The 17,909-nt window shown below is 38.7% G+C and overlaps 1 protein-coding gene across 1 annotated transcript in view; it reads right to left on the bottom strand.

Annotated features, from left to right (window-relative positions):
- Positions 1–17,909, bottom strand: part of ENOX1 (ecto-NOX disulfide-thiol exchanger 1) — a 440,285-nt gene that overhangs the window by 14,881 nt on the left and 407,495 nt on the right. The window contains exon 15 of the mRNA XM_049778780.1: positions 13,245–13,330. Within this exon, the coding sequence (XP_049634737.1) occupies positions 13,245–13,330 (86 nt within the window). The remainder of the gene's footprint in view (positions 1–13,244; positions 13,331–17,909) is intronic.

Genomic DNA, 17,909 nt, shown 5'->3' with positions numbered 1-17,909 from the left:
GATACCACCTCACACCAGTGAGGTTGGCTCACATCAAAAATAATGGAAACAACTTTTGTTGGCGAGGATGCGGTATGAAAGGAACTCTCATCCACTGCTGGTGGGAATGCCCCCTAGTCCAACATCTATGGAGAAAAGTCTGGAGAGTGCTCAAAGAACTCAGAATTGAGCTGCCATTTGACACAGCAATTGCTCTCCTAGGCATATACCCCCAAGATGGAAGGACATTCATTCCAAAATACGTATGCACCCCACTATTTATTGCAGCAATCAGTATAATAGCCAAATCTTGGAACCAACCTCAATGTCCAACAACAGATGAATGGATCATTAAGATGTGGTACATATATACAATGGAATATTACATGGCAGTTAGAAATGATACAATCACAGACTTTGCAGCAACGTGGATGGACCTAGATCATGTTATGTTAAACGAAGTAAGTCAGAAGACAAAAGAAAAATACAGAATGGTAGCACTATTCTGAAACACCTAGAACACATATTTTATACACAACTAATACTTAACAATCAAATAACAGGGTTTAACATGGTAGAAACTCTGAACACTGTAATAGTCAACATATATGTGGGAGCAGTGTCCAAAATACATGAAAAAGGAATAATGCAAAATTTTGATTACACAATATACCATAAAGAAAACAATAACAACAGAAAAGGCAGCATAGAGAGAATAGGTAGGTAATCAGACTTCTACAACAAAGGCCCACAATAATCCCTTGGAGTTCGTATACAGGAACACAAGTATAGAACACCAAGGGAAATCACGGACTGCAATGGCAACATACCATAACACTACCTTGTAATGCATTTATCTTACTATATTTTAAATAACCTCTCAGCTTTTCTGTCCACAGGCGCCCTTGGATACAAAGGGCGGACAAACTAAGGTGGCAATTCGGGATACCACACGGGATACCATACCTTGCATGCACTATGAGATGGCCACAAGAAAACTCTTTAACATACACTTTATCTCTAGGTAATACTTCCATTTAGGAATTGAAGCACGTGATCATTCAGATCATCGAAGCAGTACCTGAGACGTACAGACTTAAACCACAGGCTCGATTCTTCGAACACTTTTAATCAAACCAGCATTCCCTTGCTATTCTCTCCTCTCTTCTTACTACTTTTCTTTTCTTTTCTTTTTTTCTCTATTCTGCTTATTACTTTTTTCCCTTTCTCTTCCCCTTTTCTCTCTAAGGTATTTTCTCTTTTCTCTTACTTCATACCCTTCCCATATACCTACCCCTTTCTCCCCTCTTGAAATCCAATTATCCCTTTACCCCTCAATCCCATCCAGATCTTCCACCATATTAAAATTTTTCACCCTCAGTCCTTATTCTATTAGGCACCAAGATCGACCTCCTACTCAACGAACCAGTACCCTTTACCTTGGCGAGGGGACACCCAGATAAACCCACACCTCGTCTCCTGAAATAAAAGACAGCGAACTCCCCTGTGGACTCATGCTGCGAGGCCCTCCCTACTAACTCTCCCTAACGCGGACTGTTCCTTGAAACTGGGCCTAGGTCCAAAAGTATCCCCAATGCAAGAACTCTTCCAAGACCTCCCTGCCGCAAATTTTAATAATCTGAAGAAGGTCAGGGGATGTGTTAGGAAGATGCCTGGGAACCCACACACCACAAGAAAAACCCAAAACACAATGGGAAAAACTGTACTTCCAACATAGGCATAAAACCTGTAATACACCACCTCTTACCTGCTCTCCCCCAAATGTAAGGTAGTCCTCTGCACCACTTTGGTTCCTTAAAAATTTCGCTAACTTATTTTATTTTTATTTATTTATTTTTGTTTTGTTTTGTTTTTTTGTTTTTGTTTTGTTTTGTTTTTAATTTATTTCTTTATCTTTTTTAAATGATTGTCCTACATATATATTGGTGAGCACATACTTTTTTAATTCCACCTTTCCCCCCCCCCCCCTCGTTTTTGGGTATGTGACCTGTTTCGGTTATCCCATCAATCCACCCACAAATATACAGACATTATAATGTAGCAGCACTTCCCCCTGCAAAGGCACACTAAGTAAAGGGGAAATATTACATAAAAAAAAAATAATAACTAACAAGTTTAAGAAAAATCATTTAAGTTCAGTTTAAAAGTTTTTAAACAATTGGCGATTGTTAATTATAAAATTTTTTTTGAATGCTGAAGTCTTACAGAAGTCAGGAGGCATTCCCGTGGCATTCAAAAATAACCATTTTACCTCCTGCCAAGCTGTTTTCTTACAGACTTCCTGCAGCTTCCCGCAGTCCTGTCCTCATTCACTTTAAAACAGCCTGTCACCCCTCCTGCTAGCCCACCATTCCTGCCGGACCTGTTTCTGACTGACTCTGCCTAAGGGGAATGCTGGATGATACTCTGCCTGGCAGCCCTTCTATAAACCTTCAGCATGCCCACTGCTACCAACAACCCTGCTGACCTCCACTGGGGAGCTGAGACTCATCAAGGCATACCTTTGACACAGGTCATGAGTGTGGGACCTTGCTTACTCGGACCATATATGCGCCCCCCCTGTCCAACTATCAAACATTTGCAATCAAACCATTGTGGTTAATAACACTTCCATCTTCATTGAAGCCCCCAGCTCCACTGGACATTCTCCCCATATTGTTACTAAAATGTTTCTTGCTTATCATGACTATTAGCTTTGTTAATGCCTAGATTAACCATCAAACCTCTTGGTCCAGTTTCCACCTCGAACCTCATCCTGCAGATGGTCAATGCCTCCACCATCACTGACCCTGCCTATCTGCTATTCATCTCAACTGCCCTTCTGCTTTGGCGACCCCCTGCCTGTCTCTGACCCCCTCGCTCTGCAATCCAGCCCCAAGCCTCACTTCGGCATCACCTTGGAACAGGTGGTAGAACTTGAACTTTGCCTTTTGGTACCCAATGTGATTCCCCCAAAAATTGTAATCAAATTCTTGTCGTTGATTTCTCCTTTCAGTTCATGATTGCCCCAATTTAACGTTTTTTGCCTGTTTCATTAGTTTGTCTCCCCCATTGTTTTACATTTGTTTCTTTAGTCCTAGTACCACTGTGTTTTGGTTGTTTTAATGTCTAAATTGACTGTTAGATCAAAAATTGCCTTATTACCTCTTAAATATAATCTTGTGTCTCTCCCCCGCTGCAGTACAAAAATCAAACACTGCCATCACCCTAGCCTTATTAAAAGGCCAAGGTGTTATTGGTGTAAGCACAAATATTTATTCATTGGTTCATACTCTAGAATCTGCTAATGCCTTATAACTGTTGCTAAAAATGTTTACAAACTTAAAGAAGTTTACACTACTGTTGATTTCCTAGCAAAGAGTGCAGAATAACCGCCGTGGTTCAAAATTAACATTTTTTTTCTTTGAGGGAGGGGGGAATTTGTGTCATCCTTAGAGTAAAATGTTGCTTTTTAAAATAAATTCGGCTTAGCTAGAGATAGCATTCAACACATAGAGGATAATTTAGTAAATAGACAAAAAGATATAGAGCAGAGTGAGAGCTGGTACAAAAATTGGTTTTCTACCACTCCATGGATAACAACAGTGCTCCCAGCCTTTTTGGGGCCCTTCATTGGCTTTATGTTGCTAGTTTCCTTTGGTCCTTGGGCTTTTCGCAAACTCACCACCTTCGTAAAGAATCAAGTGGATGAAGCAACCAGAAAGGACTCAAAGGTTCTGTACCAACAACTATGCACCTCAGAAGACCAGCTGACACCTGACATCTCCCCTCCTGCCAACTCTCCGCCACTTAAGTTTGAATTATCAATATTGAAATATTGAGCATAGACCTCAATCTGTGCGCTCGCGCCTTGCCAAGCTTTGGAAACGACTGACTCAAGGGTAGCAGATGCGGTGACTGGAAGCCCCACACCTCTTCACCCAGTGTGGCCAGTCCACCGAGGCACGTCTGTCCCTTCCATATTGTATACTAAACAGGGGGAGATGTGGGAGACCGAGCACCCCACATATCAAAGGAACTCTGAATGAATTTTTCACCGCCTGCCTGATTCAAGCCACAAAAGTTTGCATAGCCCCGAACCAACAGAAAGCTCTGCAAATAAATTTAGATCAGCACAAAGAATCTGGCTTAACCAGATTCCTTAACCTTTCCATGGAACCTGTTTTTGTAACTGCTCTCAAGCATGTAGTTATAGATATGTTTTTGTAAAGTTTAAATTATGATCCTTATTGCTTGCACAAAAGATAGATCTAAATGGAAAATAGGTTAAACAAATAATTGTATCTGCATAAATATCAATTAGCTATTTGTTTAAGAATTTGCTTCCCCTCCCCCCATCCTGCCAGGTTCCTCTTTATCCTTCCCGCCATCAAAATGTGTTTATGCTCCCATTGGTTAAAATTGTTGTACTTGTACAAAAAAAAATGTTGTAACTCACTTTGTAAAATAAAACATATGAATTTGAAGAAAAAAAAAAGGAAAGTAAAAACAGTTAATCCATATTAAATGGTTCCACCCCACCCCCCGGTTGAAGTGGTACCCCTGCAAAGATCCTGATCCCCAGATCAAGCAGAGCCTATAGAATAGCTGACCGAAGTAACAACTAGATCACCTGTCATATCCTTTGGAAAAGAACAGAAGTCTTGTATTATTCACTAGAAAGGAGGGGAAAAGGAAAGAAAATAGTGTGCATTCCTTGCTTGAGGCAGACCAGGTTCAATATCTGGCACCGTATATAATCTCCCGAGCCTTGCTTTGTGTCACCCCCTGCCAATAAAGATAATACCTATGTAGGAGGCCAGCAAAGATCAAAAATTCTCACAAAGCAGCCTCACAGCTCAATATGAATGTTTGATAAGGACAGAGAAGTTTCTTTTGTACTCTTCTGAAAACTCCAGTCTCATAAGATAGGGATAATTTAGAAATGATTAGGTAATTTGTACAAAATTAATACAGTTATTAAGTGTGGGGCTGGGGTTCCCACACTTAGGTGGGAGTAGGGGGCAAACTGAGAACTGTAGAGTTAGAATCAATTGCTTCTCTGCTTGTGGGTGAGGTTCCAGGAAGAGGCTTGTGTCCAGGAGGGCAGGTAGTTTTTTATTCAGTGTTGAATAGTACTTTAGAATAATATCAAAATGAATAGCAAAACCACCAAGAAATGTCCAATTCAACTAACAATGTTCATATGCTAATGCTTGGGTACTTCTTATGAACCATTTATCAGAAAGACAAGAAAATCATGGGAGAATCTTATTTATTTCATGGTGTCTTTTGACCTCACTCTAAATCAGTGGTTTAAAGCCATTCATACTGGTCTGCAGGTGTAAAGTTTGATATCCAGTCTTGACTTCAACGTGGAATAAAGAAAAATAGAAGAGAGGTAGCTAAGGCAGTCCTCACTGGGTGATAATCACAAACAAAGTAAGCACTTCATACACACCATCTCATTAGAACAATTGGTACACAAGTAAATGCCCCCTGCCCTTTGCTGGATAAGAAAAATATGATTCTAGTTATTAAAGAGCTTCATTGTCTTGTAAATCACTTTTGTGAGATTTCTCACATGCAAGAAAAGGGAATTGGAAAGAAATTGAATGAATATGCTGAGATGATCTGAATGCTGTTTTCACCATCTAGAAGTCTTTGGGCAAGAGATTTAAAATTCAGCTGTTCATTAGGTTGTGACAAAGGTCTAAAACAGAGAGTGATAAGCCTTTTGTTCACATAAATACAAAAATACCAAATGACAACCAATGTTAGGTAGCAATTATTGGGTACAAGACACTGTTGTGACAGTTTTTCACATATTCAGTCATTTAGTATATATGACAACCCATAAAACTCTCATTTTGCCAAAAGGCAACTGGGACACATATAAGTTATATAAGTTGTACAATTTCACATAGTTAAGGAGTAGTAAAAGTGGGATTTGAAATTCTCATGTTACTCTGATTGGATAACCAATGCACCATTCTTCTGATTTTTTTACAGAGCTAGAAATGAGCTATTAGTATCTAGAGCAGGTAAATTTACATTGTTTGAATATTCCAAAGTCACAATCTGATTTTTCCACAAATATTGCAATGTTGCAAATATTGAGGTCAGAAACATAATACAGTGGGACAGAAGGTTGTCTTGCATGCAGCCTGCCTTGATTTGATTCCTAGCACTGCATGTGGAAACCTGAGGATGGCCAGAAGTAAGCCCTGAACACTTATTGGTCTGGTTCTGAAACAACAAAGACCCGTCAATGATGAAAGAATATCTAGAAGAGAATAAAATTCTCTTCTAGATATCCACTTAATAAGGCTCTCAATTAAATTCAAGAGCCTTCCTTCATAGATATTTTTCTTTTGACAAAAAAAGATCAAAGGAAACTGCTTCCAGGTTTGTCTCATAAGTTTAAAACCTTTCCCCCATCTTGCCAATATAAACTTTATTAAAATAATAGAGAGCACATGGGGTGGTGAGACAAGTTCAAAAGAAAATTCAATTTGTCTTTTTCACTCTGAGTCAAAGACTTTTTTACTTAAAAAGAAAAACTTCATATACTTTGTTTTCTTCTCCTTTTCATAAATAGTCATGTCTCACAATTTTGCCTTCATAGTGTCATTTATCTTCCTACCAAGAATTTTCTTGGTCTCAAGCAGTGAAAGAGTCATCATAGGAAACAGAAAGCCTTGACCTCATCATCCAGCTCAGAGGAAAATTTGCCCATTTTCTTACTGGTGGTGCTTATTTATTGTCTAAGTTTGTTGTAAGCTCCTGTTTGTTATAGAGGGGAGAGCTACTGTCGTGGCCCTGCTACATGTGTTTAGGGGATAGTAGTGGGTACAGGGCTTCTTGTGTGGGTTTCTTTCCTGCTTTCTCATCAGCAAGATAGACAAGGCAAGCATACGTTCTCTGGTGTCAAGTCCTGCTTTTTAATAGCTCTGCTTTGTTTCTCAGGAGAAGACTCAAACACATGTGTGATTAAGAGAAGTGACAGTACAGTGGGTAGGGCACTCGCCTGTGTGCAGCCAACCTAGATTTTATCCCTGACACTCCAAATAGCCTCTGAGCACCACTTTTGGTGTGTCACAAACCAAAAAAGAAATTCAGTGCGCATTATCAGTGTTTAGAGACTAGTGCTATGACTATGAAATTTCATTTTTCCATGTATGTATTCAGTGTTCTATAGAGCCTGGGAGATCACAAACAGAATACTTTTATTACTTTTACTCAGCTGATTTTGTTCCAAGAAATTGGTGGTCTTCATAGTTTTGGAATTTGTATGGGGATTCTTCCACCAGTTTTGTTTAAATTTTCCCTACATATGACAGATTTTTTTTTTTTGGTTTTGTTTGTTTTGGGCTACATCCAGTGGTGCTCAGGGGTTACTTCTGGCTCTGCACTCAGAAATTGCTCCTAGCAGGCATAGGGGACTATATGGGATACTAGGGATCAAACTGGGGTCCATCCCAGGTCGACCATGCAAAGCAAACATCCCACCACTGTGCTCTTGCTCCGGCCCTGATAGTATTTATTTTTTAATCAGAAGTTGATTAGCTAGTTCAGAAGACAGAGAATAGAAAAGATGAGAAAAAATGAGGAGTCCTGTAACCAATGAATTTGTGTGATAAAATAACAGAGGGGCCATTTTTAAAATATACTTGATGTATTTTTTGATTTGCTGACTACAGACCTAGCTGCTGCCTCCTTGCCAGTCCTCTGAGCATGTGAAGCAATTGTCACAAGTGAACATAAATCAACTATAGTATGGGGAAAGGTGGCTTCATGCTCCACATTACTCAAGCAACAGAAAGAAAATATAGAGAAGTTCTTGCTGGGGATGCTGAAAAGACACCAGGCTAAAGAGTCAGAGAAATAATTGCAAAAATGGCTTTTCTTCCTTGAGATAAGCTGTAAGTCTTTAGTGAATATTTCAGTTCTGAGTACTCTATACATCCCCAGGTAAAACACAACATCAGCACGGAGATCCACTGCAGCAATGGATATTTGGAAAGAGAATGTGGATGGGAGACTGAAGAAAGAGGAATAAAAGAAAAGAGAGGATTAGAAAAGGAAGCCAAAGTAGTAAAGAAGAAAAGAAAAGGCAGATGTGTCTGCTAAAGCAAACCAGAGAGAAGCCACTAGAATATGCATGGATCCAAGAATATCTTCCTGTTGACCAAAATGCATATATTTCACTAATTCTTGCTCTGCCTAATTTAGAACTTTAGGTAAGACATATTTTCACCAGATATACATAATTTTTTTTTCTATGCAAACAGTATTCTTCAAATTTTTTTGTGCTTTACCCATTCCTTGTTTTCCCAGGACAATGGTTAGTAAGTGAAAAGCAACGAGAGGACTATCTGAATATTCACCAGACCCCTGGCCCCTGGCAACTTTATAAATTTTAATCATCTGAGTGAATCTTACTTTTTTGGTGTCAGGTATCAAGCCTCAACTGTGTAAAGAATGTGCCTCATCACTGAGCTACGTACCCAGCAATTTCCTTTTGATTTTTTGGTGCAAATATAAGTATTGTTATCTCCAGTATTTCAGACTATGATATTCTTCCCTGAGGTGCTGCAATAGGTAAAACAAACTCATTATTGCTTGTCTAAGCTAAAGAAAACTCACTCATTTACTGTTTGTGACAAGTGACTATTTAGGAGAACGTCAGAACATACATAATATTAAAGATTATTCATGTGGGTAATCTTACAGATACTACTGGGAGTATTTTTCACCCTTGTTAGCCAGACATAGCCTGAAAAGGGGCACTCTGCAACTGTCTGATCTGAATAGCCATGGAACCTCCAGGACAGTTTAATTCTGTCTTTCTAGCTAGAGGTATTCTTTTAGTACAAAGAAACAAATGATTGTCCCGCTGGTGAGAAAGGTATCTAGGCCTGTTACTGCATAATAGTGAACAGACCAAAATAGAGTATTCAGAACTCAAGGTGCTTGTCTTGCACACCATAAAATAATGTGGGGTGTGTTTTTTGAAATACATATTTATGCTCTGTATCTTTACTGGGGGTGGGGGACACATTCAGCTGTACTCAGAGATTACTATTTACTTCAGGGCATGTTGCATGGTTCCAGAAATCAAACCTGGGTCAACCAGGTTCAGGGCATGCGCCTTGCCTACTGTACTGTCTATTTGGACATAGTCTGCATTTTGGAGAGATTGTGGTATACAGATAGCACAGTACAGAGTAACATCTTCTCCACTGAGTTAGGACATATTTATTTCCTAATGCTCAACACAAGTGTGACTTCCACTGTGTTCAGAATCAGTGTGTGAGAGTGCTTGAAGGGCTCTGGGCTGAGATGGGAGATTCTGTACTGATCAATAACCATTTTCAGGTAGTCTGACTTGTTTTTTTAAGAGCTTACCTCCTGCCTGCAGGGCATGGCTTTTAATGTGCAGAGCTGCAGAGACTGCTTGCCTCCCACTGTCCCTGCTCTTACTTCCTCTGAATGAATTTTTCTGACTTGGTCAGATATTTTTGACACAGGGAGATAAGTGAGTATGCGGCAGTGATTGCAGTGATTTAGAGGCTGAGACAAGAAAAATATGCAAACTTCATTATCAAGAACAGAATACTATTAAACTTTAAAGTGGCCTGCTATAGCTTGAAGAAACCATATTCCATTCCAACATAACTAATTTTTTTCTATGCCTGATTATTCTTTTACTCAAATGTGATCTTAGAGAAATCTTAATTTCTCAAATGAATTATATAATTATAAAATTATAAAATTTTATAAAATCATAAAATTATTTTATAAAATAGAATTATAAAATTAATTAATATAGTTCTATAATAGGTTGGATTGAACCTGTTTTACTTTGTCCTTGCCAGTTATAAGTAAACAGAATCTAAAGGTTATTGTGGACAAGAGGCCTCCTTCAATGTGAGGGCCTGAGAAGGTAATACCCGCTGGCTCTGGGTTGCTTGGGGGGTGGGGAGACGACACCCAAACTAGAAGCTTGTATTCTAACCCCCTATGTGGGAATTTTCCAAGGTCATTCTATTAAAGCCAGCTTGTGTTGTAGACACAAGAAAAAATATAAGGCCTCAGAACAATGTTAGCCCATTTTTCTATTGGGGCCTGTTGACCCTCAGTTCATTCTGATTAACCAGGTGCAGGAGGATAGGGGCACTGTGCTAAGGAACTCCATCTCAGTCTGATGGGTGCAGATCAAGGATTATGTGTCTTTGGGCAGCTGATAAAGGAACAAGGCCCTGCTGGATTCTTTAAAGGCAAACCTCTCATTATTTTGTTTTCTACTTATAGCCCTGAGGACATGAAGTTTCAGAACAGAACAATAAATTGCTTTCTGAATTAAAAAAGCCTAAATATCCTTCCAGCCTCCCAGGGATTCACAAAAGAATATTTCACACCTTGAAGTTTTACTAAAAACACTGTCTCTGTTTTTCTACCATTGGTATTGGGAGGTTGGAGCTGAGAGCTCTACTGCGCATTTCATTCAGAGGGCTATCTGGAGCAAAACCCTTCTGTGAGGGAAATATTTCCTCATTCTCTTTGTAAATCAGTCTGACAAGAAGTAGGATTTCCCATGTCTAAATCTCTCTTGCAAAGGTCCATCAGGGAATGTCCAGAGACTTGGAAGGGTAGAAGCACAGTCTGAACAGAGTATGATGGACATTCTACCCTGTGGAGGGGACCAGAACAAGGGCTTCTGATCTTCCACAAATCATTATTCATCACACGTAGCGATGACTTTTACTAGATCACATATGTGCAGACATACATTTTATAGATACATGTACTTCTTCCTGCACTGATGGAGCCCAGGAAATGGATCCTGGAATTCTGAAATAAGTAGCAAATAAGATACTTTGGCCATTTCAGTTCAGAGTATTGCTATAACTGCTTCCCAGAAAAGGGATGGAAATAAATGTGAACAGTACAAGGGGTAAGGAGAATAGCAACAAATAGGATAAAATCTTGGCCTCTGACAAGCATAGGAGTGCAAGAAATATTTCATTTTATCTTTCAGGGAAAGGGAAATAGAAGCCAAAGCTGCTGGAACTAGCTCCTCTTTTCATTAGTCAGCACAGGCATTTTCTTTCTTTTTTTTTTTTTTTTGTTTTTTTTTGGACCACACCCGGCTGTGCTCAGGGGTTACTCCTGGCTATCTGCTCAGAAATAGCTCCTGGCAGGCACGGGGGACCATATGGGATGCCGGGATTTGAACCAACCACCTTGGGCCCTGCATCGGCTGCTTGCAAGGCAAACACTGCTGTGCTATTTCTCCGGCCCCAGCACAGGCATTTTCTATGATAGCTTTCAGTGAGGTGAGGCAGAGGCAGAGGCAGAACAGGAGTAGAACTAAACTTTACCATACTGACTGCTGTGTAACGTCACTGGATCACCCTTAACTGTGGTTTCATTAACACATTGCCACACCAGCACCAATGTGTTAAAGATTTGATCTTAACATCTCCTTTGACTCTGCTTTGATTCACCCTATCATCCAAAAAGAAGACAGAGACACGAATCTCTGACTAAAAATTACTTTTTTTTGCAGATGAGTTCTCTTCAAGGGGAAGAATTAGACCAGATGGAAAAAAGCAGGCAGTTGTGGGTTCATGAATTGGTGAGATAATTATTTGAATTAAAATACAGACTCAGTGGAATAATTTAGTTGACCCTGGCCACTGAAAATTTAGTGGCTTCTGTGCATCCAGAGTCACTGGGCTGTGGACAAAGATCTGTGAAGGCCATGTGCTTTGCTGTGCTCTATGGAAGAGCTCCTATATTTTTTATTCCCGTCTCAGCAGCACATTTAACAAGCAACTTAATCAAAGGCCAATGAGCTCATCTCTACACATGGCTTCGCCAGCAGACTTTATTTTGATGGATGCTTTTCCTTTGGTCACTAGAATTTGATACCTAAATTGAAATATATATACACATATATTTTTTATCTTTCTTGCTTTATTTAAGCGCTGTGGTTACAAATCTCTTTATTGTTGGGTTTAAGTCATACAATGTACACCATCCTCCATCAGTGTACCCTTCCCATCACCATCGCCCAAGTCTTTCATGTCTCCCCTAACCCCATCCCTGCCTTACTATGGTAGGCAAATTGCCCCCCCCCCCCTCTCTCCTTTTCAATACTATGGTTTGCACTATTGTTAATGGAGGGGTACCTTGCCTGCTGGTTTCTTCCCTTTCAGCACCAAGTTTTGTCCAGAGAGATCAGTTCCATCTATCATTGTCCTAGTAAACCCTCTCTACTCTAGGTATACTCACCACTCTTTGTGGCAAGGTTTGTATGCTGGGCTGAGCCTCCTGACTTTTTTCTCTATTATTTCTGGGAATTTTTACCATACTATCTCTTTTTTCTCTTATATACCACAAATGAATGAGATTATTCTATGTCTATCCCCCTCTCTTTGAGCTATATTTTTGTCCGATTTCGCCCCTTTGATTTGGGCTGTAGTTTGGACAATATGTAATGCCAGGATTGATTTGAGGTCTGAAACATAGAAGGCAAAGGTCTTACTTTGCACTGCTGTCTCTCTGATCTGTAGATGATAGCTATATCTCAAAGAAAAGGTCCTCAGTCTAAAAGAACTGAGGCTAATGTAAGTAGTACAGAAAGTTTTTTTTTTTGCATTGGTAGGAAAATAATGCTGAAAATTACCATTATCAAATATTGGTTATTTGAGGTAATTTTGTTTTTTATATGGTGTCCTTACTACCATTTTGTGGATCTTATTAAAAATATGCTCTATAGATAATGACACATTAGCCACCCTGATCTGATTTCTCCCTTGGAACTTTCTGATCAATTTGCAGTCCTTCATCTCTTCTTAAAGCACTTTGGCTCCTATTAAAAAACATGGTTGTTTTAGATAATTACCTTTTTAGATAATTTTAGATACTTTTTAAAGATTGTTTTTAGATAATTTCATTTTTTTGGTCACTCCTGGTAGACTGGGGTGGAGTGGGAAACCACAGAGAGTGTCAGGTATTGAACATAGGTGGGCTGTGTGCAAGGCAAATGCCCTACCCATTATATTATCTCTCCAGCTCCCATAACTGCTTTTCTTTCTACAAAGAAAAAAGCAAATGAAAAGAAGTTCATTGCTTAAAAATATGGTCCTTCTTGCAAAGAGGAAGGATTGATAAACCTTCATATACCAGAACTTACACTTCTGATATAGGGTCCAATTCCAGAAGGGCAAGTCAACTTGAGATAAATAATTTACCTTGGAGTCCAGCTGCTGCATGTATGACCATAGATATTCTATATTGGCTCCAAAAGGATGGACATGAAGAAACGTTGATATGATACCTAGGTTAAAAAGATAAACATTTGGACATTAGTGAGAAGAATTTCCAGAAATGGTTTTATAAGGTTGCTAGGGTTGTGCCATTACTAACAGCACCTAAGATCTCCTGGAATGGGGTAAGTTAGAAAAACTATAATCTATAGATGACTAAAGCAATTTCAAAATAAAAGCTCCTGGAAGCATTTAAACTACCAATTTTATGCTTGACTTATCAATATAAAATTATAGGTAATTTAAATAAAATGATCTCTTTTAATTCCTTCAGTGGAATTTGTACTTCAAAAATGATGTATGTACTTAGGTCATAAATCATATTTACCTCCAGTTTTCCTAATAATTATAGCCTAGACTTGTGAAAAGTATTTAATCCATGTTTCCCTTAACTATCACTGAAGGAAACACAAATCTTTTCTGAAACATTTGTTAAACCCCCACCCCTATTATTGTTGCTGATTTTTAAAGGGAGTCAACTTGATATCATTTTACTATAATTTATAAGATCACTTTAAAAGGCCTGTGAACAGATAATTTGTCTGGAGTTTTATAAATCAGAAGGCTTTTCCATCAGGGAAATCAACAGACAACTGACAAATGAAAAGCTGAGTGCTGGAGTTGTAGCTTAGCCAAAACACTACCTTCTTGTCCTTTCTGCTTCTAGATCTAAACCAAAGTAGGGAAAATGAGAACATCAGTTCCATGAACTGTTGGTTGCTTATTTGCTAAGAAATTGTGTTCAATTGGCATTCTTTTATTTATTTTCTTTTAAACAGGCTTGAGAAGAATTAAATCTGAAGATAAAAGCTTACATTGTGAAGCTTAGATGATTAAATAACTAAGGTAAGACCCATACTCATAGACGCAAACAAACTGAATATCATCGTCTTATACTTTGAGCTGCCATTGGTCTTGGACTAGACTGAGATAGTGGCTCCCAAAGTGGATGTTTCAGTCACATACCTGGGGGTCTTGGTTTTATCCTTAGGCCCATTTAATTAGCAGAGTACTCTCTTAAAGAAGGTAGGTTCCCATGGAGCCACTCAATTTTTTTTTCTGAAAAGGGAGGATGAGGCCAGACTATTTCATACTACCAGAAATATGAGAAACTCTGAAAGATTATGTTCTGTGATCTGTGTAATTCTTGGTACTAAGCATGAATCCAGACTCCTAACACCACACACAAATAAATCCAAAATTTTTTTAATAAGGATCTCATCATTGGACCAAAAATCTATAAAATATATCAAGAAATATGCAGGGTAAGTGTTCCATGAAATTAACCTTAAGAGGTGTCTTCAATAAGGTGTAAGTGGCAGAGAAAACAAAAGCAAAAACAACTAGCTGGAACTACATATAACTGAAAGTTTCAGTGAAATGAAAAAATAAAAGTTTTCAAAATAAACTATGTATAAAGTTTAAAATATTGCAACTGAGCCAGAAAAGTATTTGTGCACTAATAAAGGACTAATTTTCAATATACATAAATAACTTATAAAACTCAGCAACAAAAATCCAAATACCATCAACAAAAAATTTAAAAGTAAATGAATAGTAGATACATAGGTGATAAGCAGATTTATGAAAAATAATTCATTATCACTTATCACTTATCAAGAATCAAAACAAGAATGAAATATCATATCAAAACATCGAGAATGGCATATATCAAAAGACTGAAAACAACCAGTGTTGGCAAGGATTAAAAAGAATACACATTTTCTATTGAATAAAATATGAGTCTTTTAAAAAAATTAAAATAGGGCCAGAAGGATGGCGCAGAGCATTATGGTGACTGCCTTGCCAGCGCTAGCCTAGGACAAACCGCAATTCCACTCCCCCACATCCCATATGGTCCCCCAAGCCAGGAGCAATTTCTGAGCACATAGCCAGGAGCAACCCGAGTATTACTGGGTATGGCCCCAAAAAACTAACCAAACAAAAAATTAAAATAGAATATGACTGGGGACCAGAGAGATAGCACAGCAGAGGGTGTTTGCCTTGCATGCATCTGAACCAGACAGACCCAGGTTCGATTCCTGGCATCACATATGGTCCCCCAAGTCTTCCAGGAGCGATTTCTGAGCACAGAGCCAGGAATAACTCCTAAGCACTGTTGGGTATAGGCCCCAAGCCCCAAAACAACAACAACAAAAAGTCATGTGACTAAGTGATTACACACCTTTGCATCTCTATTATCTATCTATCTGTGTATCTGTCCCTCTGTCTGTCTGTCTGTCTATCATCTATCTATGTTAATTGATATGCTATTTATAATACTTAAGATATGGGAACAAATGTCCACTGATGGGTGTGTGGCTAATGATATATAGATATTTAAGGAATATTACTCAGCTATAAAAAGAGATTAACTTTCATCTTTTCATAAGGCCTATGTATTTGATTCCTGGCATCACATAGCTCTAGACTCAGTATTTCTAGGCCTTAAGGAAATACAGGAAATCTTTCTTTCCTTTCCAAATAAATTTGAAATATTTTTAAAAATTAACACTTATTTGTATTTTAGTGAGAGGGGCAAAGTTCTCACAGACTGATTTTTCAGGAGGATATATGCAGTTTTCTCTGATGCTTCAGGCTGAAGACAGGGATACTATGCCTCCTATTTACAAGAGTACATTTATCACTGTAAAGAGGAGGGTGAAAGAGTAGTTAACTCCATTTATTTTTATTTTTATTATTTTTGGCTTTTGGGTCACACCCGTCAGCGCTCAGGGGTTACTCCTGTCTCTACGCTCAGAAATCACTCCTGGCAGGCTCAGGGGACCATATGGGATGCCGGGATTTGAACCAATGACCTTCTGCATGAAAGGCAAACGCCTTACCTCCATGCTATCTCTCCAGCCCCTTAACTCCACTTTTGTGAAATAGAAAAGGTAGTTTCTAGTAACACACGTTTATCTTGCCTTTTTTTTTTTTTTTTTGGTTAATAAGCCACATCTGAGGGGTTACTCTTGACTCTGTGCTCAGGGATCACTTCTTGAGTTGCCCGAGGAATCATATTTGGTGCCAGAGATAAAAACTTAATTGGGCATGTTTAAAGCAAAAGCTGACTGATCTCTGAATGATCATGCTGAATGATCTCTCAGGCCCAGTGAGACACTTGTTCTCCCACACATGTTCACGTGAAGGCATGGAGGGCTATTCTAAGAGAGCATCTGATAGCAACCTCAGGGATACTGGAAGCCTGTAAACAGCATTCTCTGCCTATGTTGGACATCCAATGGAGGGTGAGACAGGGAGCTAAGTAGTGCTGCAGCCTTTGGGGTGACAAGGACGGATGAGTTTCTCAAAGGGAATACATCTCAAAATATAGAAGGGCTTGCACAGTATTACTGAGAAAAACAGCTTTTCAAATTTATAGTCCCATAGGACAGAGACTTATTTTTCCTACACATTTCTATGGGAGTATGAAGGGAAGTTAAATATTGTAGCAGAAGAGACAGGATGAGTCAAAGAAAATGTGAGTAGCCCATCCTAGTACCATTAATTAGGATGGTACCATCAATCATGATGATATTGAAAATGTAGTTTGTAGGGCCTGGTCATTTTTGTGGGAGGTTGGTGTGGCTACACCTGGCAGCACTCAGGGGTTATTCCTGGCTTTGCACTCAGACATTGCTCCTGGCAGGCTGAGGGGACCATATGCAATGCCAGGAATTGAACCTCAGTCCGACCTGGGTCAGCCTCATGCAAGACAAATGCCAGCCTAGGCTATCTCTCTGGCTGAGGCCTTGTATTGAATAAGGGTTGTTCTGGGGCAACTTCCTGAAGTCCCTTTCAAGGAACTGGTAATTTTCTGAAAATGGAAAAAATGATATGGCTTTAACTAAGAATCTAATAAAATAATCTAGAAAACTGATACTATTTGATAGACTTCTGGGAAGAAATAAAAGGATTCGTTAAAGGAATAGTAGGAAGTATAAGTGGAGAACTTGCAAAGGAACGGCCAAATAATTGGACTTGATTATTTCCATGGAGAGAATAATATTTATGGCATGCTTCTTGTGGATAGAATTAAGATGACATAATAGAACATGTGCTTGCCTCCTCTCACATTTACAGTAAATCTACAAGAATGCTAACCTATTCGAAACTCAGGTGAAAAGGGCTTGCAGAGAAAGGAATATAAAGACAATTTCCATGAGGATAATAGAAGAAGATATGTCCTGGGTTCAAGTTGAAAACAAGAGGGTATTTTGAAGGTTCCAACATTACCCTAGGGGTGGCACTTGGCTGAAAGTTATGTAAAGAAGTTTGCCTGGTAAGAAAAATTTGAGGATATGTCTCATACATATTGGAAGTTTTAAAGAAAAATTTATAAATAAAGTTGATTAACGTTTTTGCTATATCATAATGAAATTTACAGTGATGAATAGCATTGATATGATGCCAATAAGGTCTGCTGCTATTGCAATTCTATAGATCTACAGTGTCTGAATTAAGATGCCAGAGAAGAAGGAACAACAGAAGCCAAAGTTATACTGTAAACATTCAGAACCATTAGACTATAAATAAAATTTTTTTGATTCATTCTTTTTTTAATATGGTTTCCAAGCATAGTTCCCA

The sequence above is a fragment of the Suncus etruscus genome, chromosome 8, assembly GCF_024139225.1.
Source record: "Suncus etruscus isolate mSunEtr1 chromosome 8, mSunEtr1.pri.cur, whole genome shotgun sequence".
In the NCBI taxonomy this organism is placed as follows: Eukaryota; Metazoa; Chordata; class Mammalia; order Eulipotyphla; family Soricidae; genus Suncus; species Suncus etruscus.
Note: the sequence above shows the minus strand (reverse complement) of the source record. Positions and strands in the feature narration are given on the sequence as shown.